This window comes from Podarcis vaucheri, assembly GCF_965113315.1.
Source record: "Podarcis vaucheri genome assembly, chromosome: 1".
NCBI lineage: Eukaryota > Metazoa > Chordata > Lepidosauria > Squamata > Lacertidae > Podarcis > Podarcis vaucheri.
Window position 1 is genome coordinate 7,349,574 of NC_138759.1, and position 27,636 is coordinate 7,377,209.

Below are 27,636 nucleotides of genomic sequence, written 5' to 3' on the forward strand. Positions count from 1 at the left end.
GTGCTTCAGGTTAAAAACAGTTTCAGGTTAAGAACGGACTTCCAGAACGAATTAAGTTCTTAACCCAGACCAATTTGGACCATATATCTCCTTCAAAAGGAAATATCCTACCACTGTAATGAAGTCAAATGGAACTGCGGCTTGACTCGGACCTGTGGGGCCTTTAATAATTTTAATAATTTTATTATTTCTACCCTGAACCATCTGACTGGATTTCCCCAGCCACTCTTTCGGCCTCTCTCGACTCTGGAAATACTTGCAGGGCCTAAACTCCGTGTCCACACACACACACACACACACACACGAAAGTCTTCCTGATATGCACAGACCCCTTCTTTCTTTCTTTCTTTCTTTCTTTCTTTCTTTCTTTCTTTCTTTCTTTCTTTCCTTCCTTCCTTCCTTCCTTCCTTCCTTCCTTCCTTCCTTCCTTCCTTCCTTCCTTCTACCTTCACATCCCTTATGTTACTGTTTCTTTGTATGCCGCCTTTCCCCCCAAAAGGCCCCAAGGCGGTTCACAAAGAATAAACAAATGCATGCGAATAAACCGATACGATTATTTTGGTGGTTTTCGATGTTGCACTTTCTTCTGCCTTTTGGGGTTTTTTGCCAGCTAGATTCCTTCCCACACACCTCACTTTCTGATATTGACTTACATTACCAAGGTGCTAATAGTCCCCATCTCCCTCGCTCGCCCCCTTCCCTTTCTCTGCCCCATTGCAATAGGGTAACTCGAGCCTGGCTCGCCCACCCTGGGAACTGCAGGGTCCCTTGACTTCTTCTCCCCAGAATATGTGCATGTGTGTTTTAGAATGGGGGGGAGCATTTCTCATATATATATATATATCACACACACACACACACACACATATATATATTGTGTGTGTGTGTGTCTTTTTTAAAAGTAGCTGCTATTTGTTGTCTGATTGCCCCCCTGGCGACGCTGTGCCCTGTTTTTCCTCTTCCCCCTGTTGTCTGTTTTTATTCTCTTCCCTCTGGCTTAGATGTGTCAATCATTCCCTGCTTGCCATTGGTTGGAGAGCCCGCGTCAAAAAAGTTGCCCGACAGGCGCTTTCGCAGCAAACCAACCCGGGAGAGGGAACGAGGGAGAGAGAGAGAAAGAGAAAGAGAGAGAGAGCAAGGGAGAGAGAGAGAGAGAGAGAGCCCTTCCAGCGTTCCGCCACCATTATTCAAAAAGTCAAATCTTACTCCAGCGCAACCTGCCACGACGCCCCTCCACTGTCCAGAGGGGGGGTTGTGGGGGTGCTTGGGGTGCTTTTTAATTTTTTCCCAAAAAAAATATTGTTTAAGAATCAGGTAGCATATTTTGCAAACCCTCCCCTTCCTCCCCCCCCCAATAATCACAATAATAACTAAATTTAAAATACAGCTTTTTTACTTCTTGAAGAAGGCGGAAGGTGTCTAACGCTCTTCCTTGTGGTCTCTTTTGTAGGAGGAACGAACTCTGGCTTTGACGAACTCGGATAACTCGGCCGCGTTGTTTTGCCCCTGCTTTTTTTTAACGTGCAGATTTTCTTGAAGCTTTAAGGTAAGTGAGAAATCTATCTATCTGTTACCTTTTTTAAAAAAAAGGATTGATGTTTTATATCTTGTTAATTTCATTTTTAAAAAACGCTTTAACCGGAACGTTAAGAGCTTCCTCCCTTTTAAAACCTCGAAGCGTTAAAAAAGTAAGTTGCATTTTAATTTAGTGGGACTTTATCATTCCTTAGAGAAAAGGACATGTGCATATGTTTGTTCGTTTTTTTAAAGAAGCGGTTAGCTCTTTTCCCTGGAATTACAACAGTACCAAACGTATCTCGGCTATAGAGTTCTAGAGATATTTTGTTTGTTTTCCTTAAAAATCGTTAAAATGTCACCTTATTATTTCGATTCCGTTTTGCAGAACGACTTGAAACGAGCACGTCGTGTTTATTCTATTTTTGTTTTCTTTTTTAAGCCTCTTCGGCTCTGCCTGGGCCTTCTGGGTTAATTGCTTTTCTTGTCTCGGGGGCGGTGGAAACGAAAAAATAAACCAGAATTTTCATTCCGAATAAAAATGCAAGAGATACAAAGCGGGGATTTTTTGGGGGGTGGAGGGGGGCGCGGGGCGGACTGTTAATCCAAAGGCAACTTCTCAGCAAGCACTTAGGTTTACTCACGCCTCAAACCAATGCTGCCCTTGTTTACCCAGAAGTAAACCCCCCTGAATTCAATAGGCTTCTCTCCCAGTCAGTGTACACAAAATAGATTTGCGACCACCGTCCCTCCGGAGTAAGGGGTGGGGTGCGAAAACGGTTTCGCTGTAAAGTTTGCGGCTTAGCTGGCATGTTGTGAATCCAATATTTATTTTTCTTCCTTTCTTTGGGAATTTAATCCACCCGGTTCCCGGGTTACTGAGAAGGCGGTTTCTCCCTGAGACTCCGATCGCTAGCCGGGGGTGGGAGGAGCGGGGGTCGTTTGGCAAACTCGGCGCTGGGTCTTCGAAACGCGTGAAGGAGATTCTAAGAATGGAGAGTTGGGTTAAAATGGGAGAGAGTTGAGCTAGAAAGTGGTAGCTGGGGAGGGGGCGGGTAAAGTTTAGAGAGGTGGGGGCTGGCCAGGTAGGAACCAACGTGGTGGAGAGACTCCCCCCTCCCCGTTTTCTCTTTCGTGCCTTCGTTGGTTTCATGGGCTACGGGTGTTGCTAAGGTAGCAAGCTTTGGGGGCGCACAACTCTCTGAAGCAGACAAGACAAGGCGCGCATGGGAGAAATGGAGACTCCCTAAGCCTGACTCTTTCTCTCTCTTATGGTGGGTGGGGAAAGATATTCCATGCGGACCAGAAAAGCCGTTTTGATTTCGCTTGTGCAAAAAAACAACAACACCCTTCGCTGCTCCTGGTTTGACCCTGAGAAAGCGCTCGTGATAACGGACCCAGATTCTTTCTCCTGGGGAACCTCAGGCAACCGTTCCTCATCCCACCCGGATCCAGTTTGGTTTGCTTAGAAAGAAGCCCCCTTGGCGTCAGTGGGGTGGAGTCCCGGGGATCGTCTCCCTTGTGTGGGGCTGGGGAGGCGCTGCGGCGGAGTAAACGCGCGAAGGATCGCGGGCGCCTCCTGCCCTGTTTGACCTGGGCCTGCCATTTGTCTCCGAGCAATACACGCGCGCGTAACGCGCTTTTGAGACACAGGCAGGCGATCCAGCATTTCCTTTAAAAAATCACCGAATAGGTCTAAATGTTTTCCTAGAAGTAGCTCCTGAACGTGTGAGCAGGGAGATAGTTCCTCCTCCTTCTTTTTAATTAAAAAAAATAAGAACTTTAGAGTATGGAATGGGCAAAATATTTTTGTTGCCCGAAGGCTTATTTGTGTTTTATATTTTAAAGCAAACACGCTCTTAAGCGCGCAGCTCCGTTGCCTTCCACGTAAGTCTTGGGTTTGCAATCCCAATGAGCGCTTCCCTGGGAGTAACTCCCACTGAATTCAGTTGGGCTTCCTTCTGAGTCAGCGTCCAGAGGATTGGGCTAGAAAGTATTTCAGGCTTGTGTTGGATGTGTGGAATCGGACGCACGCATCTATGCAAAAATATCGGAGTCGTGTATGTTTACCTTCAATGAAAGCTTATTTATTATAATCGGTTTGCCTTGTGAATTCTCGCGTTCATTGGCACAGCTATAAGGTTGAATATAAATACATGGATTGGGCAGATAAACTTCTCTCTTTTGTATAGGAAAAATAAAACATTCTCTGTGCTCTTAGGTGCTTCAACTTTTTTTAAAAAGCAGTATATCCTATTGGAAACTACCGCGGTTCTAAGCATCATTCCCTGGAGAGCCCGCCCATTTCAGCTTGGTTCTTATTGCAGGGAGAGCATGAGAGGCGTTTGGGATCGTGGCCCGTGCCTTCTACGCCCTAGTGGGATTCGACTTTCCAAATCTTGGGTGGTGTTTTAAGTCTTAATGCAAAGGGCCCGAGGGAGGCCGAGCCTACTCACGTTTACTCGGAGGTAAAAGCAATGGGACTTCCTCTCGTTGTGAGAGCGTGGGTCAGCCACGTCCTCCGAAACCCACGTCCTAGTTAAGCGAGCAGAGAGACCCACTTTCGGGTTCGATCCACGTCTCCTCTGTTCCCATCAACAAACGGATCTTGGGATTGTTTGAGGACCGAAGGATCTAAGGTGTGCATCTTCTCGCTCGGAGTTCAGTGGAGTTTACTCCCAAGAAAGTGGATAAACAGAGCTTTGCAGCCTACGCCGAAATAAGCCTCCTTTAGCAAATAGGAGGAACGCCCTAGAGAAAAACCGAATTGACTAATTCGGAACGACGCTCTGTGTAGGTCAGAGCGCCCACCCTCCCGCTTGGGGTTTCCCAGATTTTCAGCCCGACGGGCTTTCGAAGTCCCCAAACATTTTTTCTTGGCGGGTAGGGAACTTCTGACGCCTTCTTCCTCTTCCTCCCCACCCCAGGAAAGAAGTGCGAAAGTGGTTGCGCGGAATCCAGAACTATGGGAAGGCCCAGGGTTAGGAATATTCGCGCCGTTGCAATTCGGTTTTGAGGAAAAGATCGGTGTATGCGTTTGTGAAAGGAGTGAAGAGAAGTGGGGGAGGGGGAGAGAGGACTTTGCATTCATATGCTGTTTTTTGTTTTGTTGTTGTTTTCCTTTTGGGGAGTATTTGTGTCTGCAAAGAAGCATGGAGTGGAACGCGGGGTCTCCAACTGCTTACGGCCCTGGTGCGCTCTCGGCTCGCCCCTCTGCCAGTCTATATAATGTTTTCTTTCATCGTCACCATGCAGAAAATTAATCTACCCAAATGATCCTGAGAGCTGTTGCAGGCGTCCCGTAATTAAGGAACGTGTGCCGCCCGGATTATCTCGTTAGTTTATCAAGAAAACATTTATTATAATTAATTCTTGGACGGGGTAATTATAATTGAGCAGGGACAGAGCAACTGGTACATGGGGTCCTTGAGGGGGGGTCTGGAGAGGGGGGGTGAGGAGAGGGAGAGGCTGAAGCGACAGATTGCACGGAACAGCCGTTAGACCCACGTCTTCAGTGGACAAGGCCAGACAAGCCAGCTCACTCGTCCTTTGCTTAAACGGGCTTGACTTCGGATCAGGTAGGGAAGGCGAGGGAAAAGTTTTCCCTCCCGAAAGCTTTGCAAAACTGAGAGCGTCTCTTTGTCTCCATTAGTTTTAGCTGCGCCCGCCGAAGGGTGATTACTTAGAAGTAAGAATCATGGGTGTCAAGGAGGCTTGCTCGAGAGTAAGGTGTACTTGGGGGTCGCAGCCTCGGCGCGCAAAAGCAAGTGTCTTGTTTCCACTCCGTGGGGAAAATGTATGCGCGTGTCTGGTTACCAGAGGAAAGGATTCCTCTTTAAAAGGAAATCACTTCTTTAGGTGAAATCTAGTGGATTTCTGGAGCACGTGGTTCTCCCCCCACCCCCGGTGAAATAAATGGTGCTTCGACACGCTTGACTGGGGGCTGGATCGGGTCCAGAGCAAGAAGGTTTGCATGCTGTTTCTAAAGGAAACTTGAGGAGAGTTTGGAGGCAGTGAAAACAGAATCTGACTTTTTTAAAAAAAAATAGCGATGCAACATGATGGGCGCTTCAAAACTTATCCTGTATCTCTCTCTCTCTAACCAGCCTTTGGTTAAAAAAAAGTATTGGGTTTGGGGAGCGGCGGACCCGAAAGACCCAAAGGAGATCACCACCCGATGCATATTTACTCAGAAGTTAGCCCCACCTAGATCAATGGGGCTTACTCCCGAGCAAGCGCGGCTAGGATTGCAGCGCAAACGTATCCATGCTTACTCAGAAGTAAGTCCTGCTGTGCTCGTCAAGTGTGCACAGAATCGCAGCCTTAAACTGCACCCCTAAGACGCACTTACAAGGGAGTAAACGCAGTTGGACTGGGTGGGACAGATTTCCGAGTAAACACTGAGAGGATTGCGCCCATAATTAGTAACGATTAAAGCGGCTTCAACGCGCTTCCTTTGAACTGATCCTGGGCGCTGTAATAAACGCGTGTAGCTGACACAGGCTGAGATGCTGCTGACTGACTGTCGCTAATAATAATACAGTAATAATAATATTAATAAAGTATTGCACCCCGATCTCTGGGCATGTTTACTCAGAGGTTTACTCCGTTCAGTAGGGTTTACTCCCGGGTACGTGTACTAAGGTGTTAAATCACTGAAATTAATTGTAAAACTGAGATTGACTTAAATGGCTCTGGAGAGCTATAAAATAAATGAACAACAGCGCAGGTGTCCTATATATGTGCTCTAATGTTCTTTGGAGATCAGCGTTAAATACCTTAACTTTCTCAAGTGTTTGTGTGTGTGTGTATATATATATATGTGTGTGTGTGTGTGTGTTTAATTTAAAGGGGGGAGGGGGGAGAAGTTGATTATGTGTTTAATTTAAAAGGGGGGGAAAGAAGTTGATTTTACAAGCACTTTACCACCCTAAAGACATTTTCCTTACTTATAAATAATACTAACTTCCAAATGAATTTAAATTATATAACAAGTATGGGATTGGACTCCCTAGTAAGCTCAGATATCTCCATTGGGCATTGTGGAGCTTCTGAATAACAGAAGTAGAATTTGTAAAATGCGTATTAAGGCAAATGCAGTTGCTCGGCCAGGCAAAATTGTTGCAAAATTAAGCTGGGAACTTTCTCTCCCCCTCCCCCGCCCAAAAACTTGCCCTTTTGGTTTCAGTGGGGAAACTTAAACGCCTGCCGAATTCTTTCCCACTGATTGGAGGACTCTTAGTTTTATCTGGCTTGGCCCATATATATTTAGAAACAATTGCCATTTATCCCCCCTCTCTCTCATTTTTTATTCTTAAGACAAAAAGAAAATGCGCGTCTTCCTTTATGTTTAGGTATATATTTTAAAATCCACATTATAGGCTAATGCCTTTATTAGGTCGACCAAAATATCACAAAGCAGTGTCTAATATGGCTTTTGGATTTTTTAAAATGGGCCAACAGTTTGCCTATGCTAGCTTAATAGGTTCTGGTAAAATTAATACACCGCAGGCAATCGGATGCTAAGCATTTCCCTATATATATTCCTGCAGGACTCTAAGCCGCATTTCCCCACATCCTGGCTCCCTGAGACCTGAGCTTCCAATTAATACTTCTTTCAGGGCTCGCAGCGATCTTTTTCACTTTAAATTTGAGCGAATTGCTTAACATCTCCTCCATTAATGCAACTTGAGGGGGCGGGGAGGCAATTACTTAAACGACGGTTCCCCTCCAGCCTGGGTTCTCCAGTGCAGAGTTGGTCGACTGAATGGGTCCCTCACGCGTTTAACCTGATGAAACCTCTGGTGGATGAATGGGGACTCCTAGCCACAGGAGTGTGTGTGGAGGACCGCGTTGCGCCCGGATCTCGGAATAACCTTCCTTGGATATTGGGGCGCATTCCTTCCAAGTAAGGCTGCGATATCTTGCCCCTCCCTACGTGAGAATCAGCCCCGCCACAGCGTGGATGCGGGAAACCATTTTAGCGCCTCACGCGTCTGATGTGCGGCTGCCGCAAAAGACCCCTTTGGTTTGTGGGCCGGAACATACGGACGTGCACGTTCCCCCAGAGAGAATTTCCTTAGGGATTTTTGTGGTCGTCTGTATGGGCCCGCGTCCGTTCGAATAAACACGCGTGGACTCGGGTCCGGTGCATGTTCAGAACGACGCGCAAGTTGGGGCGTTGATTCTGTGGCTTGGGTGTGTGTGTGTGTGTGTGTGCGCGCGCGCGCGCGTGCATGCGCGTTTCGTGACGTCATCGGCCTAAGTTCCAGGCTTCGCTTTCCCAGGGATGGCGTCATTATCCAGTTCCTCGCGGGGGTTTCGTTTGATTCTAATGAGGCTTTTGCGAGTCATCCGCCTGGGAAGGATTTGCCTCTGTATAAATGGATCGGGGCTGTAAGGAAGGGCGGTGGCAGACTCGAATAGATGTGCAGTCCAAGCCTCTGCATCCTTACTCCGAAGTAAGTCCCGTAAACTTCGGGCGGAGGTAAGGAATGTAGCTTTCCCTTGCAAGGAAGTTTTATGAAATGCATTAAACTCATCTTAGGCGTAAACTCCTGCTATTCTAGTCACGCTTAACTTGGCGATCAATGTCATTGAGGTCAAAGGGCTTTTGCTCCCGAGTAAACGTTCCTTATGGCTGGCCTACATAACTCGAAACGGGCTTGGGGTGGGGACAGAAACTAAGTAGGTTTTCCATTTGGAATCTGGACATCCTGTTAAAGTGGGAACAATTTAGGGTGGCTGTAAACTCCCAGTAATGGAAGCGGTTTTTATAAGATTGTCTTGGGAAGGGTTGGAGCAAGTTCATCAAGTCTGCTAAACTTGGGGTGGGGGTGGGAGAGATTGTGGTGATAATTTGGGGAGCTCTGAGTTCAAAACTCAACTCTCTCCGCCTAACCTCGGAGGGCTGTGCAAGTGAGAATGAAATAACCTCGCCTTTCCTCCACGGAGAAACGAAAATACAGAAATTGGATAAGAACGATTTATAAACAGTAAGCTGTCCACAAAATTCTTTATTTCCTGGACAAGCGAGGAGCGGGGGGGGGGGGCAACCGGTCCAACCTCCTCCTCCTCCTCAAATTTCGAGCTCATTAGATCCTTGGAGTCACCGATCTCCTTCCTTCAAATGCTCAAGGACTGGATCTGTCAGGAATGGTTAGCATCACCTTTCGGAATACTGAGACGCTTTAGCGGCGGGGGGACGGAATCAATCGGACTTTGAGGGGGAGGGCGGTTCAAAGGGCGGCTGACATCCAAATAGGTGTTAAAACGAACAAACACACACACCTCCGAAAGGCCGCTGGAGGGCGGGGAGAGAAGGGGGTGGGGGGGAAGGAACGGACAATGCAACGGTGCAAGTTCCCTTATCTTTGTGGATTGGTCTCCAAACCAAAATTGGGAAGAGGGAGGGAGCCCGGGATCTCTGATTTCCTGCTTCTCACACACAGGTTCTAATCCTCCCAATTAAGGTAACCCCCTTCGCCAAAGATAACCGGAGGGGGAAGAAAAGAAAAAGATTTTCCCACTTCTTGCAAAAGTTAATTACTTGTTTGTTTAGCTTGCAACAAGCTCCCCCCCCCAGTATTTCCAAAGGTCTTCGAAAACTGGGGGTCTTTTTTTCTTTCTTTCTTTTTGCCTCTAAATCTAATTAGCCCAAGTGCTAATTAGGGGGAAATTGCTGAAAGAAATCACTTCAGGCATGCAATGATAGAGGGGCTGGTGGTGCAAGGGAGGCGCCCCCCCCCTGCTTTTCAACCCCAGCTTAGATCTTCTCTAAAGTGGGCATTTTAATTCTAAACTTTTTTGGGGGGTTGCTTCTTCCCTTGCAATTGCAAAATCCGGGGTAATTAAAAAGCTTGTGGGGGGGGGAGGTGGGGGCCGGACAACAGATACGCTCTTTTGTCGTCGAGGAAAACGTGGAAGGGGTGGGGGCTGGAGAGAGGCTTTGTTAGCGGCCTTATTTATTTAGCCAAGGAGTTCTTTGTGTCTGCGAAATGGGCCCCAATCAAGTTTGGTCGGAGACAATGAACTACTTGCTAAGACTGGGGAAACGCAGGCGAATGCCCCCCCCCCCCCCCGGATAGCAATCCGGTGTAGCCATGAGTTTTGTGTGTGTGTGTGTGGTGTGTAGGGGGTGTTCCTAAAGAGGGAGGCAATTACTGTATATATGCACTGTAACATTTGCGCGGGAGGGGGCGCGGGGAGGACCGCTGGGCAGCCACGCCGAGGGATGCGCCCGCAGTGCGCATCTGGCGGTTTTGCAGGCAGTTCTCCTCGACGGCGCCTCCTTTCAATCCATTTTGCAAGAGATCCTTAAAGGGACCTTTTCTTTCCTCCCCGCGCTAGCAGCCCCTTCATCTCTTTCACACTTTCTCTTTATTTATTTCGTTCTTTCTTTCTTTCCTTCTCCCCTCTTCCCCCTCTTTTTGAAAACCAGTAGACCCAGGAGCTCCAGTCTTCCTTCCGAGGACTTCTCCGCCCTCCAGGCTCCTGAAGGAAACCCAGAAGGCGGGAGAGGAGGATCCGGTCCCCTCTTCCCACCCCCACCCCGGAATTTTGGCCATCTTTCCTCCACCCCGCCCCAACTTTAGCATGATGTCTTATCTTAAGCAACCACCTTACGCTGTCAACGGGCTGAGCCTCACCACCTCCGGGATGGATCTTCTGCATCCGTCCGTCGGGTACCCAGGTAAGCAAAAAACCAAACCAAACCGGGGGGCTTCCATTCAGGGAATCGGGCCAGGGAATGATGGAGAGAAATTCTGGAGAGCATGTCGGAGTTTCCAGAGGGTGCTTTGGGCGGGGGGATCCCGGCTAGGTTCTGGAGTTGTGGCTGCCTGCAATCTTCGATGGATACTTTCCAGGCGTCCGAAATTACTTCCGACGGCACATATGTTTAAGCGCCCAAAGGAGAATCGCCCCACTCTCTCCATCCCATCTCCCCAAAATTAGCGTTTCATTTCCCCTAGGTGAGGAAACTTTTGCGTAACTTTGCGGGTTCCCTGGACGGCGCGTCCCCGGAGACTTATCAAGGATTTATTTTATTTATGTTTTTTATTTTGACTCTGACGGCTTGCTTGGGGAGGAAGGGGGCTCCAAACTTAAGGACCTGCGCGGGGTGGGGGTCTTCTATTTGGATGGAGAAGGGCTGAGGGCTTGTTTCGGGTAGAGAAGGGCTTAAGAGAATCTGCAGCCGCGGTGATAGGATCCGTCATCCGCGAATGCCTCTCAGCCCGAATGGAAGCGGGCTTCTTCCAAATGCGAGTCCCGTCTTGTGCTCAAGTTTGTTTATTCTCAGGGCGGGAGGATCGTAGCCTAAGTTCTGAGCTCTGGCGCAAGGCCGGAGGTTGCCCTGATTCCAATGATTGCTGGGATTTTTTCCCCTTTCCTTCGCTCCAAGACTGCTTTGGGCTCCACTGAAATCCGCGCGGCTAAGGCGCTCGGCGTCGCTCATTGAGGCTTCTCGGGTCTGCCGAAATCAGGGTGCAATCCCGTACACACTTACCTGGTAGTAATTCTCATTAAACTCAACAGGGCATACTTCTGAGTAGACGCGCACCTCCTCTGTTCACCAGGCCCACTTAACAGGACCTTAGGAGTTAAGGTTAGACTTGTGCTAGAGCCCCATCTCCCGGGCATGTTTACTCGGGAGTAAGTCCCGTTCCCTTGAGTAGGGCTTTTTCTCCCCGGGTTGGCCGCGCAGCCCGATCCTATTAAGCGGAGGAGAGTCCCTACTTTTCTCCAAGGATTCCCACCCACCCCGGGGAACGTAGTTTTCCTCTCTGTGCGCGCAGATCTGGAAGAAGCCGAGCGCCTCCCCTTGAAAGCCAGGGGGACATGCGTAAGGATCGCGACGGCATGATGCGCCCTTCCTTGTTAGGAAATCCTAGTGAATTCCCTGGAGCGTACCCCTGAGTAGACGTGCTCTCGGAGCCCTGCCGCGAGCGTTGTGTTTACTCTAGAAGAAGCCTCCTGGCATTCGGGTTGGGGACTCGTTCACGTGGGAAACGTGTTTGGCCTCGGGATTGCCCAAAGCCTCCGTCTTAACGGTCTTGTGGATGGGCACGCGCACGAGGCGAGTTTGCCAGTCGGGTGGCGTGGTGGTGGTGGTCTCGCGAGCTTCTTCCCCTGAACCCCTGCGGTCCTTTTCTTTCCCCAGCCACCCCTCGGAAGCAGCGGAGGGAGCGCACCACTTTCACCCGGGCGCAGCTGGACGTCCTGGAGGCCCTCTTCGCCAAGACCCGCTACCCGGACATCTTCATGCGAGAGGAGGTTGCGCTCAAAATCAATCTCCCCGAGTCCAGAGTCCAGGTAAGCCGAGGAGGTGGCGGCGGCGGTACTGCTGCTTGTGGGGTTAGGGCTCTCCCTGTCTGAAGGGCCGTAGCTCAGAGGTAGAGCATCTGCCTTGCTTGTGAGAAGTCCCAGGTTCAAATCCCGGCATCTCCGGGGGGGGAGAGAGACTCCTGCCTGCAACTGCCTCCACCGGTCAGTGCAGTAGACAATGTTCCGCTTCTCTAGCACCCCAAAGGCATGGGTAGAACAAAGCCAGGAAGCATAGGATGTCGTCTTATACTGAATCAGACCACTGGTCCATCTAGCTCCATATTGTCTACACGGACTGGCAGCAGCTCCCCAGGGTTTCAGGCAGGAGATACTCCCTGCCTGGGGATGCCTGAACCTGGGACCTCCTGCATATAGATCAGATGCTGTACCACGTGGCTCTGGACATCCCCAATAGTCCTTGCTTCCAGTGTACCACACACACTCCAAAAAAGTGAAGGCAGATTAAACAGGGGACACACATACACACATTTCAGATTAGTGTGGTGGGCAGCAGTCAAGAGGTTTGAATAGGGGAGAGGTAAATTTGATAGGCCTTCGTCTCTCTTCCTGCCTCTACCTCCTCACATACAACAGTCCTGTGCAGCAGGACATGTGGTTACCATTCAGGAGAACTTGTGTGGGTCTTCAGGGTGGCTTGAGTTTGACGTACCAGGGAGCGGTGTCTGACTTCCAGGAGGGTGAGGTGGAAGAGTCTCAGCAAAGGCTTTAACCAGATATGCACACAATCTGAAGGCACACGAGGTCACGGTTTTGCTTTGCTGTTATTAATAAGATCTGGGGCTGGTCAGTGCCTGCCTGGGAACCACATCAAGATGCCACCTTGTGTTCCACAACGAAGGGAAAGCAGGATATAAAAGTTAAAATACAGCAACAATAAATAAATAAATTTTTGGAATCTTTGATTCCTTTCCCAAACCTCATACAACTTACAGCAGGGTTACTCATTCACGTTTTGGAACCTGCCTATTTTTAGAAAAAGAAAACTCATGCATTTAATTGATTATAAGAGAAGGGAGCTAAGTAGCCATTAATCCAGCTAACTCCTGAAACACAGGGTGGGGAGGGGCACCCATCAAGTCTCCCCAGATGATGCCCCTGAAATGTAGACCTTGAAAGTACAAACCTAGCATGCTCTCCCTCCCCCCTCCGCCCGCCCCCCCAAAGCTCCTGATTTTATTCCCACCTCTTAAGACACTACATTAAAAAAAAGAAAAGAGCTTAAATCTAGGATGATTTCTGCACGTATTGAAAGGAGTAGTGGGTTGAAGTGATTTGCAAATGACTGCAAATGTATATCACCTATAAATGAACTTGTTGTTGCAGCAGGAGCCAGGGCTGGTTCTGTGCTCTCTGTCCAGAGCCAGGGGCTGGCCCTACCGTGAGACAAGGAGAGGCAACTGCTACAGGTGGCAGGTTCTGGTGGGCTTGGGGCAGTGAGAGCAGCCTCCTGGCTGTTCCTCCTAAGCCCTAGGGATCAGGGCAGGCATAGGCAAACTCGCCCTCCAGATGTTTTGAGACTACAATTCCCATCATCCCTGACCGCTGGTCCTGTTAGCTAGGGATGATGGGAGTTGTAGTCCCAAAGCATCTGGAGGGTTGAGTTTGCCTATGACTAGATCAGGGTCATTTTCTTCTGTTGGAGGACAGAGCTGTGTGTTCCATACAGTCTGTTGGCACCTTGGAGACTGCTGAAGGGAGATCCATGCTTTGGTCCTTTGCTTTGAGGTCCAAAATTTCTTGGGTCTGGCCATGTCCAGGGCACTCAGTACTAAATCTGGTGGTCCACTTCTGCCACCATGTGCTCTGGACAGTGGGATATGCAGGTCCTTCGGAGATGGCGACGGGGGGGTGGGGTTTGCAGACCAGAGATCACAGTTATTAGGTTGCAAGGTTAAAATTCTTTCTAAAATGTACAAACTATTATTGGATAGGAAATGAAGGAGGAGTTGGTCAAGTCATCAATGATTTAGGTGGGCTAGGGCTAGGGCACACAATATTGATTTAAACTTATGGGAACATCTATGGACAAACAACTTCAAATTCATGGCATGCTATACTTTAAAGGAAAACCATCTATAGATGGTCCACAGGTGGTATTTAACACCAAATAGGCTGGCAAAGATGTTTAAATCATAGAGTGATAAATGCTGGATTACACTGAGCGGATGTGGGAGGCATTTCCTAGGCCCTCTGTGGCTTTCTATATTTTATTTTCATCTTATGGTTATGCCTCTCCTTTCTTCCATCATGGAGCGAGTGGTTCCCAGGTAGTTCTCCCACCCAGGTACAGACTGGACCCAGGTGGCAGCTGCAACACATGCCCTCGACTCTCTAGTTGGCCTCGCCAGCTGTTTTTGATCAGAACTGAGCCCAATTGCCTGTAGTCCCTCAACCCATTGGTCCTTGAGGTGACAGGCCTCTGTATCTGTTCCGTCAAATAAAAGAAGGAGACCCTAATGCTAAATTATTGGCTTCCACCCCAAATAACTACACACATTGTGTATTCCGCTTTGAGTTCACACCAGATTCTAGAACCGTCTTGAGAGAGAGAGAGAGAGCAGAAAATATCTCCCTCCACTGTCCACCTCACAGGGTTGATTGAAACCAGGTGAAATTCAGCTCTATTAAAACCAAATTTGGGGGGGGGGATGTTTTGTCATTGGTTACAGTGGAGTGTGTCTGCCGCTGGATGAAATAGGTGCAACCATGGATCTGTGGTAGTCTGACCCCAAAGCTGAATTATGTGGCATGTGTCGTTTGGAAAGCTGTCCTGGGAGAAATGCAAACTCTGTAATGTAGGAAAGCTTTCTCCCTGCAGTTGACCATAAATGCAAAAATGATTCACACATAACGAAATGTTATATGAAGAAGAAATTTAAGTCCAAATCCAGATCACAGTTACTATAGCTGGGGTTGCCATGTGTCCTCTTTATCCAGGACAAGTCCTCCTTTTCAGGGATAAAATGTCTGTCCGAGTTGATTTTTCAAATTTGCCAAAACGTTTATGGCTCTGCTTTCTGGATGAGACATAGACACAACTGGTGGTTGAAGACTTGCTTTCCTCTTCTCTTCTCCTGCCCCCTGCTCAGCAACATATCACAGCTTCTATATCCCACATATAGTAGGGGGTATGTAAAATGAGAGTCGTCATAGCCTCCTCTTTTTTGCTTTTCAAAATCTGGCAAGCCTATCACATGTGCGCTCACTTTCTGTATGCATGCTTTGAAGATGCATTTTTGTCTGCGGTGACATACTTGTGCATAGGGTCTATGTGCAATATATAGAGAGAGCTGTAAGGAAACATACACCCCCCAAAAAATCCCTCCTCCAGCCGTCTCCAAGCCCCTGGATCATAACATGATTCAAGTTAGATACAAGTTTCCCGTGACTTTCGTGTATACATTTTTACCCTTTGAAAGGGCTCTGAATTTTGAAGCAAAGACCACTTAGTTCAATGAAGCTTGTTTTTCAGTAGTTATGGGCTGAGCTGCCTAGATGTTTGCAAGAAAGGGTGTGTGGTAGACATGTCAAAAGATATGTGCTTTCATCCCTAAGAGACACTTGATGACATCACCTCTCTCACTAATAGTGTATTCTAAGCAACAGGAATCAGCAAGGCGAATTTACACCATAGACTTAAACTGGTTTAATAGCCTTTCACTCTCTCTGGGAAAGCCTGGGAACTGGAATACAGATATGCCTGAAAAAGGACCCTTAGTATCCTTATTAAACACAGTTAACTATCACGTTAAACAGGTGGATAAACAATATGTTTGTAGTAGAAATCTGCCCATACTGGGAGGTAGAGGAATCAGTTACCTTTATTCATGCTTTCATTTTTAACACCTATTCCAGCCTTCGTAAGCCGGTGCCCTCCAAATGTTTTGAGCTACAACTCCCATCAGCCCCAGCCAGCGCATCATTGATGGGAATTGTCGTCCAGGTTGACCTTTTCAAAATATATTTCTTGGAATATATTTGATGGCCGCTTCACTTTCACACATGTGACCTCCAACCGAAACTGCAGCTAGTTGTAGCTTTCCAACAACTCTGCCTGTATGAGTGACGTGCATGCTGCAATTCTGTTTTACATTTTTAAATAATGTGCCAAAGGTTTACCATATTTTTTGCTCTGTAAGACTCACTTTTTCCCTCCTAAAAAGTAAGGGGAAATGTATGTGCGTCTTATGGAGCGAATGCAGGCTGTGCAGCTATCCCAGAAGCCAGAACAGCAAGAAGGATTGCTGCTTTCACTGCGCAACGATCCCTCTTGCTGTTCTGGCTTCTGAGATTCAGAATTTTTTTTTTGTTTTCCTCCTTCAAAAACTAGGTCAGTCTTGTGGTCTGGTGCGTCTTATAGAGTGAAAAATATGGTGATTAATATGAAGAGGCCACTAGTCCTCACTGGGATTAGCCAGACTTGGGGGTCTTTTCACATTATGCGCAACAAACCTCATGGGCACCTGAGACGGAGAGCTAGGAGCCGTGACAGCTTTTTGGCACACATGTTCGTAAAACGCATTGCCTTCGAAACGTGTGCTTGCCACCCACAACATGATACAGACATAACTTGTAGAAGTCTTCCCCCACCATCTGTACTGTAGGATCAGAGAAAGACCCACTTCTTCCCTGCTGGAGGGGAAGGGAGATGTCTGTGCGCACAATTCGGTTTCTACTGACTGCAGAGGGAAGCTCCTTTCTGCAAATGGCTGTTCTCCATGCCTTGCGGAAGTTTCACTGCTAAGAGAGGTGATCTCTTGCAACAGAGGAGCCTTCTCTTCAATGCTCTCTCATAGATGAAGCAGCAAAGAGCAGTCCTGTTACACTCTGAGCTTGTCTACGCTTCTGTTTTTTAGCACTAGATCAGAACGGATGGCAATCTGCAGAATAAATTGCCATTTATTCTAATTCAGCTCTGAAGTTCGGGTTTCCTGGGAGAAAGGGGGGGGCAGAGGATGAGCCCTTAGTGTGAAATTTGGGGAGTGAGGTGGCCAAGCAGATAGGCATCTCTCCTTAGTACTGTAGCTCTGAAGCCACTGTGGTCTAGTGGCTGTAGAATATCATCTGCTCCGAAGGGTTGACCACAAATCAGCACGCTTTTAACTCTGTGTATTTTTGCCCAGATACTATTTTTGTATTAGTTGGCTGAGCAATCAAAGAGATTAATGGGATGTGGCTGCTTTCTTTAAAGACAAATCTGCCTAACATTTGCAACATTAGTAGGACTTTGGTGTAAGCAAAAGGTTCGGGCCCACAGCAAATGCGTGTATTCATTTATTTATTTGGGGGTTTTCTTTCCCGCTTTCTATTTAGAACTGATCAATGTGGATGACAATATAAATCACATGAAGAGTAAAGCGAACTAAGCATGATTATGCACCACCAAAATGATTTCATTTTTAAAAAGCAGCAGTGCCTCAGTAGACATTTAAAATGCTTGCAGCCCAGAGCAATATTAAGAAGCAGCATTTAGTTTGCTATTCAAAAGCAATATTTAGCAGAGGAAAAATCAGAAAGGATATAACACATTCCTCAGCTGCTTCTTTCCTTCCTCTCTTTTTTTCCTCCTCCTCCTCCTCCTCCTCCTCTTTTTCCTGATAAGCAAAACTTTTAGTATTCAAAATTAAAACAAGCAGAAACCACTGTGAAGCAGCTGGTGGGCAATGACCTGGGGTACCATGACCCGACCCAGACCCCGTGATCATCACCTGAGGCCCTGCTTTGTGGGCTTCCTCTGTGAGAGGTCTGGAGGGTGGGAATACGAAATTGGGCCTTTTCTGTGGTGGCACCCCATTTGTGGAATGCTCTTCTCAGCAAGGCTCTTCTGACGCCTTTGTTACATATCTTAGGTGTCAGGCAGAAGCATCCCTCTTCCCCCAGGTACCAAAATGGCAGCATGAAACAGTGGTTGTGTTGAACCATCTTGCCTATGATTTGGATTCTACCATAGAACCCTTTTGGTTCTGCCATTACTAAACAAAATCTGTGACTCTGCAACTTACAATGAATAGGACACCCTGGCTGTGGAATATTTTTCCCACTGAACATAGGCAGGTACCCACAAGGGTTAGCTTTTGGAGCTAGGTAAACTGTCAAGGACCCTTTACCTTTACCTTTAAAAGCCTTCCACTAGGCCTTTTGAGCTGGCCTAATACTGGCCTAGGATTGGGAAGGACAGATGGAGGAACGTTATATACGAAACTGAGTTCTGAATTTTTTTATTTGCTGGGGTGGGTGTGTTAATGGCTGTTAGTGATGTGGAGTTATACCTCGTGACCATGACCCTTTAATCAGGTTACGATGAAGGGTGGAATTAACTGGGGAGGGAAAGAAGGAAGTTGTGTGTGTGTGTGTGTGTGTGTGTGTGTGTGTGTGAGAGAGAGAGAGAGAGAGAGAGAGCTTCTCATTATATAGGGGAAAGTGTTAGAATTCTTACATCAAAAAATGGGTTACTCTACTGCCCATCACTAATAATAATAATAATAATAATAATAATAATAATAATAATAATTTATTTGTACCCCGCCCATCTGGCTGGGTTTCCCCAGCCACTCTGGGCAGCTTCCAACAAAGATCAAAAATACACTAAAATATCACACATTAAAAACTTCCCTGAAGTTTTCCCTATGTAAACTATCCTATTTGCAGTAAGTTCTATTAACTTGGGGTACATTTAAAAAGAGCACCCCTCTCCCCGTAGTCTAAAATGGTACAATCCTGTCCAACCACTCACAGCTGCCCTGCACAAACCTAGCCTCCATCGCATAAATTTAGGGCGGTAGACCTAGCCTTGGGAAGTCAAGGAGTCCAGAACATCATGGAGACTCAGGGTGGCCTTTCAGAGGACTGCGCCTCTTGGATGGTGCAAGGGTGTTGTGTTCGAGGGAGGAAAAGCTGGAACTGGCACACACACACAAGCACACGCCCCATTTGAAACCAGGCTGTTTGAAAGCAAATCCCATTGATTCCACTGGAGAATGCTCTCCCTTGCATGCGCCTCGGATGGAGGCCTTTAATGTCAGTCCAACCCTACTGTGACTCTGAAGGGGTAGCAGGGAGACTTCCTAGCTGACTGCTCCCCATTCAAAGACCTGGTCCTGTAGGTGGGCTGGAAGAGGAAAGAATACGCAGCTCATTTAAAAGAACAAGCCTGCTTCCCTCCCACCCTATTGCTCCCTTAATTGTTAAAAAACCCCTCCCTTTCTAATACTCTGTTCTTTTTAATTAAGGGCTTGACTTCAATAGGACTTAAGTGGAGGTCCTTGGGGTACCCTAAGCTGGCAAGCTCACGGGCTTGGGAGGGGCCTCTCTCCTCTCCCCCACCCACCCACCCTTTCCCCAAAGTGGCCTTCTTAAGCAATTGGGTTTGCTTAGTTCTACATGTGAAATCACTGGTCGGAATCCCCTGAGGTCAAGCTGGCGCCATAAAGGAGCTTCCAACTCTTACATTCCTTTTAGTGGTCTGAGACACAAGCGTTGGTGATGATCCCTTGCTTTATGAAGGCTGTGGAGTCTCTCTTGCTGGGTACAGAAAACCAGTAATCGGGGAGTCTCAAATATGAGGAAGCTGAGAGAAGGAGGGGAGTACAATGGAACAGTCAAATCATATCTGGCTGCTGAGGGCTCACATCTCATGATCATCAACCTTGGTCACCTTGACTCAAACCGCAGCTCTTGGCTCCCATTGACCAGTCGCAGGTGATAAACCATCACAGAATCTCAAATTGCAGGCTGAGAAGCCTCCAATCTAGACATGTGTTGGCTTTGCTTCCATGATGCCACAGCCCCATCAGAGCTATCACCATATTTTTCTCCTTCAGATGAATGAATGAATGAATGAATATCCTTCTTAGGTAAAAACAAAAAAATACCCAAGGAATTTTGATGGGAGCAAAGAAATTGGGAAGACTAACTGAGAAGTTCACTAAAAAAAAATATTAAGGCAGGTTATTCGTCGGGTTGAATTGTAGGTGTTGTCTGTCTCTCACCAGAGCCTGCTGTGCTTTGGGGAGTCCAGGGTGTGCTAAAGGTAATATTTCCATTCAATGAGCAAAGCTGATCAGATATAGGATTAGAGTTGTCATGAAAAGCAAAGTTTTGAAACAAATAGGCTCCTTGCTCCCTAAAACCTGCCGTTCAAACCACGCACTGCGTTGTGGTGAGCCAACGTTGACTCTTGACCTGCTTGAAGAAAGCACACAAGGAATTTTGAAGGAAGGAAAAAGATTTGAAAAGAGCGGTGGTCTTTATCCATGGAATTCCTCCTGCCCTTAAATTCTACCTTGAAATCAGAGCCATTGTTGCGTACGACTTTGCTGCGATTTACATGACTAACGAGCGTTCTTCTTCTGTTCCCGCTTTTTCCTATTGGTTTTCCAGGTGTGGTTCAAAAACCGGCGCGCCAAGTGTCGCCAACAGCAGCAGCAGCAGCAGAATGGGGGCCAGAACAAAGTGAGGCCCGCGAAGAAGAAGAGCTCTCCAGCCCGAGAAGTGAGTTCAGAGAGTGGGACCAGTGGGCAATTCACGCCTCCAACCAGCACCTCAGTCCCTACCATCTCCAGCAGCAGTGCCCCAGTGTCCATCTGGAGCCCTGCCTCCATCTCCCCACTCTCTGACCCCCTGTCCACCTCTTCTTCATGCATGCAGAGGTCTTACCCTATGACCTACACTCAGGCTTCTGGCTACAGCCAAGGGTACGCTGGCTCAACTTCCTATTTTGGAGGGATGGACTGTGGATCTTATCTAACCCCTATGCACCACCAGCTCCCCGGACCGGGGGCTGCCCTTAGCCCCATGGGCACCAATGCCGTTGCCAGCCATCTCAACCAGTCTCCGGCTTCACTCTCCACCCAGGGCTATGGGGCTTCAAGTTTGGGGTTTAACTCGACCACCGATTGCTTGGATTATAAGGACCAAACAGCCTCCTGGAAGCTAAACTTCAATGCTGACTGCTTGGATTATAAAGACCAGACGTCCTCCTGGAAGTTCCAGGTTTTGTGAAGACCTGTTAGGAACCCTTTTGTGCTTGATGATGACGGTTGATAACAATAAGGATCGTGAAGATGTTGTCAGGACAGACGAGACAGTGCCCATGGCAGGTCGAACATTCCAACTTGTAGTCAGGTCTTTTGGTTTTAAATTAAAAGAGAAACGCGAGAAGGACGAAAGTAAATAAACAACTTAAAAGACAAGAAAGACAGTGTGCCGTGATCTATTCTGCCGATTTAATCTTTCGCTCAGAAGCTCTGGAAAGGAAGAGAAGAAGGAAGGACACCTTATGGGGGCAGACTCACAGCCCACTCTGTTCTTGATAGTTTTAGCCTATTTGTTGAGTTCCTTTGTCTGAATGGGATGGAAGATCTTTCCAACTATGGGCCAAGTTTTCCGTGGGGTGGGCTGGATTGGTTGTGTGTGTGTGTGGTTTGTTTTTTTAAAGGAAAATGTCTAGATTTTTTTTCTTCTTTCTTTTTGTGTGTGTATGGGGAAGAAAACGCACCCCTTCCTCTCTCCTCCTCCCCAGTTTGTCATCCAACCCTTTGGTTCAAAACATTTTTTTAAAAAAACAACAAAAAAAATGGACAATGTCTATATCTCTCTCTCGAGCTCCTTTAATTGCTTCCGAGCCAGCATTTGGCAAAGTTGGCCACAGGAGAATCCAGGAAACAACACAAAGAAAGAACTCGGTTCAGAGCAATGTGGGGTTGTGAGTCTGATTGTCTTAGCTGCACTACTTTATTTAAGAGGGGGAAAAAATAAGAATAATGTCCATAAGGAGTCAATATGTAGTTTTTAAGAGACAATCAGTGTGTGTCTTATATAAATGGTACATATGTGGTTTTTAATCTGTGCTAGACTTTAAAACTGTGATCTCCTGTATTGTATGCAACCATAGACCCCATGCCAGCAGGGGGTTCTGCTGTGATTTTAAATAGGTTATAATTAACAGTGAAATTTGAGCAAGTGAATTACATATGACCACTTCTCTTTCTCTCTCTTTTCTTTCTTTCTTCCTTTCTCTCTCTCTTTTTTTAAAAAAATTGCCTTTCACCAGAGGTAAACTGCACTGAAAAAAAAAACAAAACAAAAACCTTTTTACAACAAACTGTCTCTGAATGAATGAATGAACCACGAGATTTGGAAAACAAACCCTGTCAATAGATCAAAAATACACAAGGACTTTTAAAATTCATCTGCTTAACAATAGCTTACTGTTGGGGGAGGGGGTAAGGAGACAAATATTTAAGACATTGGTCAATTGCTCTGACCTTGAATTTCCAAAAGGAGAAATTCATTGTTGTTTTTAATGCTTGCAGATGTGCAATTAAAAAAAAAAAAGAGAAATATATGCATAAACCTTTTCTTTTCTGGATTTGGCAGATATGTATAATTATATTAAAATGGTTCTAGCACAAGCAATGGTCGTGTCTTCCGGTTTCCTTGCAAAGGCACTTTTTGAAATCTGGATTCACTTTTTTTGGGAGGGGAAGGAGGGGATCCAGGAAGGGAGAGAATTGGGTGATGGGTTAGGTAGGTCAGGGTATCTCTTGCTATGCTGTAATGCCAGGAAAGTTATATATATATATATTCAGATAAGCTCCCTGTGATTCGTTTTGGGAACATTTGGTGGTTGCCAAACCAACAAACTGATCTCTCCGCACCGGACACAGGAGCCAGATCTTTGATTCGGGGCTATTGGGTATTTTTTGTGGTTAGGTTAGGAAATGAACTGGACTTCTGTAAATGTCTCTTTTTTGTGGTGGGGTGATATTTGTTAGGGCAGAATAGAAAGCTGTGGTGTATGTGCGAGTGGGACTTTTTTGTAGATTAATTTAGGGGGTTGAAAGGGAGAGGAGGGGAGATAAAGGAGGGTGGGAGAGATCCTGGGGAGGGGAGGAGGGGGGCGAAGAGGGTGTTTGAGCAGCTCCTATAAACTTTCTAAGAAGGGATAGGATGTACTCGGAACAGGAGAACCAGTCACGCAGAAGTGATGTCCGGACAAAGGAGTTTGGGAAAAGTTTTTGAAAGCTATGATTTCTACAGCTGGACACAAAAGACCCTCCAGCGCTCCCCACCGCCGCTCCCCGCCTCCTCCCCCCCCCCCAAACTGCTAGGAAAATCGTTTCCTCTTCAGGGCTGAGAAATTGTCTTCCCGGGTTTCTCATTTAAATTAAGTTTCAACGAGTTTCCAGCTTTCCTTTCTTGTTTGCTTAAAAAAGACGGGGGGGGGAGAGAGAGAGAACCCTTCAAAAATGTCCCCCACCTCCACCCTAAGGACCGCGATCTTCTCGCCATCTTTCAGCCGCGTCCTGTTTCCGGGGTGGACACCCAGTGCAATTTATTAAGAGGGCAAAGTGATGGCGATGGAATCAATGCCGAGTTTTGATCTTTTATTTTGATTTTTATTAAAGGGCAAATGAGCTGCTAAGCAGGGAGGGCACCGAATGAATAGGTTGAAATCCGAGCAGGTTAGCTTTTTATTATGGGCTGTGGATTGCGCTGGGATATATAATACATTTAAAGAGTTAGCTCATTTTAATGCCTTCAAAAAGAGAAGAGAGAGAGAGAGAGAAAGAAAGAAAAGAGAAAATCCACAGAAAGGGCCCAGTGGCGTGATGCGCTGCTCCTAAATGCGTTCACACGAGGCAGAGTTCCCGTGGATTCCCCTTTTTTAAAAACAACAACTGGCTTCCAAGTTAACATGAGTTTAGACTTCCTGATCTCTTTCAATCCATTATTATTAATTTCAGTAGGGACTAACCTCTTGCCGAAGTTATTTATCAAATTGTTTATTTGCTATTCCTACACCACACCCACCGTACCCATTGCATTCCGCGCGCGCGCCCCAGGAAAAACTCTTGCAACCATTTTATATTCCTAGAATCCCGACTTATTAGGTGGGTAGATTTTTGGGAAATGTGGGGGGTTGAGAGAGAGAGAGAGAGAGGCAGGCATTGGAAACGATTCCTTTTCTTCCAAGCAATAGGAATTTATCCTTTGGGCTGGTGCGTGCCCCGTGCATCCCAAGTCAGATTATCCTTTCCAAATAAACAAAGCCCCAACAATCAGATCGCAAATAAACGGAGGTGCGCGAGGGCTTCCCTCCCCCAGTCGAGGGTGTGTGTGGATGTTAGTTGATGGCACTGGCTGGGGAGGAAAGCGTCCCTTTCGATATTATCTATCTGGAAAACGTAAAAGATAGAAAACGTACGTCAGTTGGCGCAGCTCGAAATCCCTTTTTAATTTTTCCTTTTCGCTAACCAGTTCGGTTAGATTTTAACGCGCGAGGAAGACGTCGGGTGGAGTTCTCTAGCAATTTAAGAACGGTTGCTGGGAAAAAGAGAGAGAGAGAGAGAGAGAATTTATTTTTAAAGTCTAAAAGATGAAGAATTCAGTGCTGCTTAGCAAAAGTTATCCAAAGAACCCGCGCTATAGGCGATCCGCAGCCACCCCGAATATTTTACTACTTGCATTTCTCACCAAAGGGGTTTATTTCCCCAAATAGTTGCGCATACCGGATTAAAGGAAGACTGGTTCGGCATCTCGCTTGTAATTTCTGTTTTGTTTTTAACGATTTAAAGCAAAAGTTTGCAGTTAGCAACAGTAAATTAGCCTCGGGTTAACCTGTCTGAATTTAAGGCTATAATCTTGGACAGTGGCGCTCAGTGAATTCCGTGAGATTTACTTCCGAGTAACCCTAGGCCACGGCCACTTACTTGGAAGGGAAGTGCTAAATGCCAGGGAAATAGATGGAGCGCCAAATACACCCAGCAGACTTTTTTGGCTCCGGAAAGCTGCCCTGATTAACCTCTTAAGTCTTTTTCTTGCTTTTGCTGCAGAATTCTAGCCCCTCTGGAAATAGAATCGAACAGGTGACCATCAATTGCCTTTGTGTGTGTGTGTGTGTGTGTGTGTGTGTGTGTGTCTTGGTAATTAATTTCATTTTTAGGGTTATTTCCCTTCTCTCCACCCTGCCCAGACCCCCAGGAAAAGGCTATATCCCCTTTCTCTCCCCCCCCCCTCATCCTTCGTGTATAATGTATATTATAGTCAACCCTCCTGCGGATTCGACGGCTGAAATTTGGTAAAATATATCATCTGAATAGTTGGGGGAGCGAGAGAGATTCGAAGGAGTTTGAGCCTGGGGATTAGGCTATTGATTCCCGCTCACTTCGGCACGTTTCCTTGTTCCACGTTTCTTTGCCTTTTCCCTTGGATTCCAAAATGACAAGTTGCCGAACGCGGAGAGTTGATTTTAAAACACGCGCATATATATACACACACGATTGTATTAGGTTTCTGCTGGAAAAAGAAGGGGGGAAAGGTGGATTTGGGGAGGGGGGCGCGTGGAAAGGCCCGCTGGATCACGCGGCCCCATGATTACTTGGGAGTAAAACCCCATGAAATACAGCGTGAGTTCCTCCCGAGCAAGCTTTCATATGTTTGTGGCTGAAGAGATATTTCATTTCTGAATCACCATCATTATTTGAGTAGTTACATGAGCGATCTCATACTGTTATAAGCATGCATTTCCTCTGTAAACAGGGATAATAAGATCGAGTAGAAGAATTGAAGTGTAAAGCAAATGGTCTCTCTTTGAAACGCGCCTCCTCTGGGCACTTTATTTTTGTATTATTATTTTTTTAAAGAAACCATCCAAACAAATACCACACGCCACCTGTGTTTTATTAAAATCTACCCCCTTGCATTGCTCTCTTCCCCCGCCTCCCAGCCCCCCCCCCAAAAAAAACTTGGCCAGAATAACTTTTTTCTCTTTTTGCGCAAGCTAATGCGGAAACGTGAAATTCACCTTCAGCCTGGTCAATTTCAAACTGCAGGCTAGCTTTTCAAATCTAAAAAGGGGATTGCCTTTAAATCCGTTGGGCGAAAAGTGTGTGGAGGGGGGGAGGCGGCAGAAGAGAAATACCCCCCTCTCTAAGCTCTGCTAGAGCCTGTGGAGGGATTTCCCTGCCCCCAGCCCCCTCGCCGACTCCCTCTCTTTCTCTCTCCAGTTCCTTAATATCATTTGTTTTCGTTTGAAACAAAAGAGACATAAATCCCTTCTCCCCACCAAGCGCTAAGGAGTATTGCCCGTTTCCAAGGAGACGCAAAGAACAGCTATTTATTTATTTTAAATCCGGTATTATTTACTCCTCGCTGCTGTTGCCTTCTTGTATTTATCCTTCTGATTTCAGAAATTTGAGTTCAGGGCATTCCTGAATCAGTAAAGCGACGCGAGTTTGATTCCACGCACATTCGCTTTCTCTCCAAGAGAATTTCTTTCTTTCTTTCTTTCTTTCTTTCTTTCTTTCTTTCTTTCTTTCTTTCTTTCTTTCTTTCTTTCTTAGATAGCGGACTAGGACGGAGGAGAGAAATCTGTGAAATGAAAGAAGCAGGCATCGGAAAGAATTCCAGAGAGCCGGCAGAAGAAATAAAACAGAGTGGCGCCTAAAGCAATAGGGAATGGATGTCCTACGGATGAGCCTTTTTGCAGAAATGGCACAACATCTTATTTTCCAAGAAGTTTCATAGGATACATACGATGCAATACAAAATAAGTCTGTGTGAAGCATAGAGGTGCACACACGCGCACACGCTCAAACTATATTACGTTGTTGTTTAGTCGTGTCCGACTCTTCCATTTGTTAATTTAGATAGATCGAATCCTCACCGGGTGACCAGTCCCTGCGTCTCCGACTAGCCCCCTAACAGGGGTGTTGAGAGGAATAACATGGGGAGGGGACACCCATGCGCACCGCCTTGAGCTCCTGGGAGGAAAAGTTGACACACAGGGAGTCAGGAACACCCACCCAGAGCCCTTCGGATTTAGCCTCTGACTTGTGTTCCGTAGGGGACCTTAGCTAAGGCGCAGCATATGGGAATCATGCGACTGATCTACATTCAGTGGCGTAGCGTGGGTTGTCAGCACCCGGGGCAAGGCAAGTAATTTGCGCCCCCTAACCCGTGGATTTGCGCCCCCTAACCCGTGGATTTGCGCCCCCTAACCCTAACCCCCAGATGTTGCGCCCGGTGCGGCCGCCCCCCCCCCCTGCACCCCCCACGCTACGCCACTGTCTACATTACACGATTGTTGTACGGGCTGCGGGAAAGCGCTTTGGATTATTTGAAAGCGCAACCCGGATTCCAAGGTTCCTGACTGCCCGCAGTCTTTAGTCTGCAGGAGAGGCTTTGCCACTTGCACCACCGTAGTTCGAGGACTCCGGTCTCCTTCTCCCTGGAAGAAGTCGCTGGGAAACAGTGGAAGACGCCTAAGTGCTGAATTTCTCGCTCACTCCATCTCCCCGCAGCGTCTCGCCCCTGGTATGGTGTCATCTCTGAGCCCACCCTTGTGGGGAGGTGGTGATGGGGCGACCCCCTGAGACTACACCACGCTCTCGTGCATGTGGTTGCTGAGAAAAGAGCTGGGGGGAGGCCCGGACTGGTGGATTATAAAAACGAGAAAATTAAAAGCTTGGGAAAGGTAGGACGACAGAGCTCAAATAGACCAAGGGTGGTTATTGCAGGCTGCTTTTACGCACAGGCGCACACACGCTTCGGTGCTGTGAAGATCAGCGGGCTGTTGCTAAGGAGCGCATATTCTTCCCAAGTACACCGTACTTGGTGCCATCCTAAGCACATCAGGGCTTGCTCCGTGTTTAGGATCGCAAGCTGTTTTTGGCAGGGGTGGGGAGCGGCTGGTGTCATTCCGAGGGTTTGGTAAGCCGCCTGGAGAGTCAAGTAAGCCAGAAAGGCGACATACAAAGTTATAAAGAAGCA

General features: G+C 47.1%; 1 protein-coding gene across 3 annotated transcripts; it reads left to right on the forward strand.

The window, feature by feature from the left end:
- Positions 1 to 1,071: 1,071 nt before the first annotated feature.
- OTX2 (orthodenticle homeobox 2) lies at positions 1,072 to 22,282 on the forward strand. Of its 3 annotated transcripts, none has more exons than XM_082222978.1 (5): positions 1,072 to 1,314; positions 1,451 to 1,550; positions 9,956 to 10,207; positions 11,678 to 11,829; positions 20,242 to 22,282. In XM_082222978.1, the coding sequence occupies exons 3-5, from the start codon at positions 10,111 to 10,113 to the stop codon at positions 20,860 to 20,862; spliced, it is 870 nt and encodes a 289-aa protein (XP_082079104.1). In that variant the 5' UTR covers positions 1,072 to 1,314; positions 1,451 to 1,550; positions 9,956 to 10,110; the 3' UTR covers positions 20,863 to 22,282. The 3 variants fall into 3 exon arrangements, with proteins under 3 accessions (XP_082079104.1, XP_082079105.1, XP_082079106.1); XM_082222979.1 differs by having other exon boundaries at positions 1,451 to 1,546; XM_082222980.1 differs by having other exon boundaries at positions 1,451 to 1,546; positions 9,959 to 10,207.
- The last annotated feature ends 5,354 nt before the right edge of the window (positions 22,283 to 27,636 follow it).

What these genes read in the sequence shown, in the direction of transcription:
- OTX2 (XM_082222978.1), top strand. Translation starts at nt 10,111, where the DNA reads ATGATGTCTTATCTTAAGCAACCACCTTACGCTGTCAACGGGCTGAGC. An exon ending in TCCGTCCGTCGGGTACCCAG is followed by an intron (nt 10,208 to 11,677) that starts GTAAGCAAAAAA and finishes TTCTTTCCCCAG; the next exon opens with CCACCCCTCGGAAGCAGCGG. An exon ending in TCCCCGAGTCCAGAGTCCAG is followed by an intron (nt 11,830 to 20,241) that starts GTAAGCCGAGGA and finishes TTGGTTTTCCAG; the next exon opens with GTGTGGTTCAAAAACCGGCG.